At 31.2% G+C, this 5,158-nt stretch overlaps 2 protein-coding genes across 2 annotated transcripts in view; one reads left to right on the forward strand and one right to left on the reverse strand.

Moving 5' to 3' along the window:
- The first annotated feature begins 491 nt into the window (after nucleotides 1-491).
- LOC106116408 (uncharacterized) lies at nucleotides 492-4,517 on the forward strand. Its single transcript, XM_013310233.1, has 2 exons — nucleotides 492-1,915; nucleotides 2,311-4,517. Exons 1-2 carry the CDS (start codon nucleotides 728-730, stop codon nucleotides 3,457-3,459), a joined length of 2,337 nt encoding a protein of 778 aa, XP_013165687.1. The 5' UTR covers nucleotides 492-727; the 3' UTR covers nucleotides 3,460-4,517.
- The window catches only part of LOC106123039 (retinol dehydrogenase 11-like), a gene marked incomplete at its 5' end in the record, with an annotated part of 8,035 nt that continues 6,947 nt past the window's right edge, over nucleotides 4,071-5,158 (reverse strand). Inside the window, 2 exon segments of the mRNA NM_001311913.1 lie at nucleotides 4,071-4,517; nucleotides 4,519-5,156. Of these exon segments, the coding sequence (NP_001298842.1) occupies nucleotides 4,519-5,156 (638 nt within the window).

The raw sequence follows: 5,158 nt of genomic DNA on the forward strand, positions 1-5,158 counted from the left end.
TGAATCTTTGTAAATCAGTCACAGATTCTTCAACTTGCGGCAGAAATGCTGCTAATTCTTCAAACTCCGCCACACGAAACAGCGCGAACCCCGCGCTGTGTTCATATAACACGTATAGCTTACTCTGTAATTACAATATGTGTTAAATCAAATACTTCGCACGTAATTCACGGTAAATAACACTTGAAATATTCACCATTTTAACTGCAATTTGTAAATAACATTTAAAATAATAAGGGGGAACAAAACACGTGTGTTTTGTTTAAGCCCCCTCAAAAATTTGAGGTTATGTGTCAAAGCTTCGTGCTCTTTGGTACCGCTCTCCAAACCCACGCCGGAAACCAGAGAGTATCGTTTTAAATTTATTAAAAAATTAAAAACTTCCATTGCTTAAACAAATTAAGGCAGAAGCGTATCTTTTTAAAACTAGTTTTTCTTATATTTTCACTATTTTAAAAACTGACTTACTTTATTAAGTTACATCATGATTGCCGTTGACTTCACTTTGCCTTTGCCTTTGGTCGTCATGAAGCATTAAAAAAATGTGATCAACGGAATTTCTTGACAGATTGTTTTGAAAAATTGAATCTTGTAAAAGTTTAAATGAGTGCAAAATGTGGATGATGACTAATTAATGTTTTCTGAACGTGTAATTCACCAAAAGTATAGAATTTAATTTGTGAGCTTAGTGAATTCAGTGTGTGTCATATGGGGATTGTGATAAACGATGGCGTTACTCTTGGTTAAGCAGCGAGACTTGGTTGTTACGCTAAAAAAAGAGACTGTATTAAATATTGAGATTCTAAGCAAGCTTTATTCAACATCTCATGAATTAACCCGATTAATTAATAAAGAGAACTGGCTTGAGAAACCAACTCAAAACTTATTCAATCATTTATCGTATTATTTGGTCAATATAATCGATCATACAGCGTCATTAACATGGCCATTATACGATACAAATAGCGAAAGGATATATAGAAATGAAATTTCCAATTTTATTAACAGTTACAGTAATAAAGGGCTGTTAACTCCCGTGATGTCGTCATATTTGGTCAATCCTGCGTGTTACAAGGTTACAATGCTTATGTTCCAATTATCTCAATTGGCTGTACAAAGTGAGCTTACGTCTATAATGTTGGATAGCCAAAAAAATATATACAAAAAAGTTACAGATAAATATAAAAATAAAGACGAAGATTTTAATAAATACATAGATAATGAAACACAAGTAATATTTGAAGAACTAAATCATTGTTTCAACAAACGAAAAACTTACGAAATAATAGCTGAATTATTCAGAATAAGCATTTCAAAGATGGAAGCAAAACTTCATACAACAAATCCACAAAATTATATTAATAATTTAGTTGATACATACATAAATAAATATCAACCAAATGAAAATGTAAGAAACAAGTTATTAGAGATCAAAGATATAGATAAACCTTGTGATTTCTTTGATATATGTCTCATTGAAGTTGACAATAAAATTACGGAACTGGAAACTAATTGGGTAACACTAATAACACCATTATTAACTTCAGGAAGAACTGCGGTGAATAATAGTAAAGAATTAATAGGCAGAAGGACTGGTGAAGTTGACCGAAACTTATTTGTAGTTGAATATAACTCACAAACAGACTCGATATCAACTTTACAATTACAACAATATGTAAATACAGAACAGAAGTATATTTTAAAAAATATCGAAAAAGATGACCGACTGAATTTTCCAAATCTAATACGTAGCTTTCTAATAGCTATCTGTTATATATTAAAAAATAACAATATTGTTAATGAAATAGATAAATTCAATGATTATTTAAATAATGCTGTTAAAAGTTATTCGGAAATAAAATCTGCAATGGAAATGCTTAATGACAGAGTTTTAAATGCTGAATCTAAACTTCCGGTAAGAATTTTTATTTATTATTAGTAAGTATGAGATAAATTTATAAAAAAAAACCTGCCAGTCAACCAATCCACACTGAGACTTACTTGACTATGGCCTAGTCACCCCTAAGCTAAGGTAGGCTACTAGCCCCACAGTGGGGACGTACATATAGGGAGCTGATGATAAATCCTAAAATTCTTGGGTTAATCTTACTTGAGTGGAATAAAGACAGAAATTTGATGATGTTTTGTTTCTTCCTTCATTTCACTTCTTTAGATTAGATAGTTATTTTGACAAAAAACTTGGTATAGAATCATTTTATACTAATAAGCTGTCATAAATTTACACAAACAGTACTTTAACTTTAAAAAAATACATAGACAAAATCTAATTTATAATTATTTCAATTTCAGGTAATCCCGAATATAATGTTACGATCAGAGTCATCGAAGAAAGCTGTTGAAATACCACAGTTACCGGACTTATCAATATTAAAAACACACAGAGATAAGCAATTCTTATTTGAAAACTTCACACCGATGCGTATGTCAAAGCATGAATTTAATCTACGAAGGAAACCTAATTTATATTTCAACGGACCACAGACAAAGTCATTAACAACATTATTCTCTATATCTAGAGATGATTTTCTTAAATCGCGCATATCATGTAAAATGAGTGTCTATGATAATTCTAATATCACACAAAATTATCACAATTTCTCATTGATATCACACGGTAATAAAGTGAACGAAACAATCGCTGAATGTTCTTCAGGATTCACCACACAACAAATCACAAGGTTACTGTCAACTAAGAAAACCAGTAGCTCTAAAAAGTTTAAATATAAAACTGACAGACCAGAGATAATTAAAAAAGGTTGTTTATTCAATGAATCAGTTTCTACTAATGAAAGTATTGGCCTAATTCGTTGTCATTCATCACCAAATTTATTCGAGAACATAGAAAGGAAGCCATTAAGTAAATTGAGACCTAGAAAATTATCTATAATGCAAGAAGACAGTCCGTCCCTTTTAGAAGTATCCGGAATAGCTATGCTGGATAGAAATAGTAATTGTAATACTCCGCAGAGTCCTAAACACCAAAATAATTCCAATCCACAAATAACACCTACGACTTTACATCAAAAGAGTCCCATTTTTAAATCTGTTAATTTTAATATGGCTTTAAATAATGAAAAAATATCTTTAGATTACAATGACAGCCAAAGTCCGAATAATTATGTAAATGCTACACCGAAAACAAACGGACAACTTATTGCTAAAACAAATTCATTAGAAAAAATTATAAATCGTTACAAAAAGGTTCGAGCTGTTGCCACAGAAACAAAGATTGTTGAAGAGAAAGAAAATAACATAGTTAATAAAGTTTCAACAAATATTTTACCAGATATAGTGAATGCAACTCCTAATATTTTGAATTTAAATGATGATTGGTTTTTAAATATGGACGCAGAACAGATAAAAAGGGCAAGACAAAGTCTTGGTACTGTTTTAGGAGTAGATCATACATTTTTGGATTCATGTGAATTAATTGACTGACAAAATTTAACGTAAGCAACTAACTGTGAAGAATACATTGAATTGAAAATTAGTAGCCTATGTGTTCTTCCAGACTATATTCTACACCTATGCCAAGTTTCATAGAGGTCTGTTCAGACATTCTGGAGATACCTTCAAACAAATATCCATCTAAACATTCGCATTTATATTATAAGTAAGAAGTTAGAGAAAGCTTTGCAATGCCGTGTGATGTCAAAATTAGGTAGTAGGCTCCAGAGTGGCTAAATGGATCTCACTGAAATTTGGCATAGATGTCGAACATAGTCTGGTAGAACACATAGGCAGTTTATTAAGGTGTTTTTCAATTCCTAAACGGACGAAGTCGTAGGCAAAAGTTAGTAATTATATAAGTATTATAAGGTTCAAAAATGGAGAAGCAAATGTCTAAAAGTTGACTCCGAGTGGAAGAAAGTCTGCCTTCAATTTAACTTCTTGATCCAAAATTGTGTTCTGGAAAATTCTTTTGAATAATATTCTGAGTTATCATAAAGTTTGTTTAGCATTTTTTCAGCAGAGAATACGTTTAGAAGATTATTCTTAGTGTTTCGTTAAACCACAATTGTGTGTTCAAATTAAAAATAAATTATTAATAGCAAAGTTATTTAATTGATTATATAATTTTCTCATGAACTTTCTCATTTCATTTCACTATACATATTCATTCAACATTAGTCTGTAACATTAATTAATAAATATATTAATATAATATGAGTTTTATTTAAATTAAAACAATACGTCATAATATAAAATATGTCAAACATAACCTTAAATATGTCGTCCCGTGGGTTTCATCTGCCGATAAACTTGTAAAAAAAAATAATCCCAATCCTCATTGTCTATGAAAGAAAAAGTAATTGCACGCCAGTTTTAGGGTAACCAACATTTTAAGAACCGTCAATGGCGTTTTTTTTAACAAGCCTTGGCGCGTTAGACCCCAACAATGTTTTTTTTTTTTACGCCAGTACTGACAGTATGTTTTTGTACAGATCTTTCGGCAATGAAAACACACCGCGAGACAGATAAACAAAAAAGACACATTAAATCCTAGTATCGTTTTCATCCAATTTGACCATCTTTTCTGATATTTCCCATAATTTTTTTGCTCTTTTCATATCACTTGCAGTATTCGATACGGAACTTTCTTGACAATCTGAGAAATATTTCCCTGTTGTTTTCAAAAGATCTTCGTCTACCGCCAACATGACAGTAGTTTGACAACCTTCAATTGGTGTTTTAAAGAAACCTTTGATAACCAAATTCCAGAACCAAGACAAAGGTCTCGGAATAGAGTTCCAAATACCAGTGTCAATTAATCCAGGGTGTAAACAATTAACAGTCACTCCTGTGCCTTCTAATCTTCTAGATAATTCCTTAGTGAAAAGTATGTTCGCCTCTTTTGATACATAATATTGGTAACCGGAGAAATCATTCACTGGATTCGGATTATTAATATTAAAATATCCCAAGCGATACAAAGAAGATGCGACAACTACTATACGAGATGGTGATGATTTTTTTAATAGTTTAATTAATAAATGAGTTAGTAAAAAAGGTCCGTAATGATTAGTTGCCAGTGTTAATTCAATATCATCAGCTGATTTTCTTTTTTTAAGAAGGTCTGCGTAACCGGCGTTGTGGATAAGGACGTCTAAACGAGGTTCAGTAGTATTTATGTCTT

The sequence above is a fragment of the Papilio xuthus genome, unplaced genomic scaffold (genome assembly GCF_000836235.2).
Source record: "Papilio xuthus unplaced genomic scaffold, Pxut_1.1 DF827756.1, whole genome shotgun sequence".
NCBI classification, from domain to species: domain Eukaryota; kingdom Metazoa; phylum Arthropoda; class Insecta; order Lepidoptera; family Papilionidae; genus Papilio; species Papilio xuthus.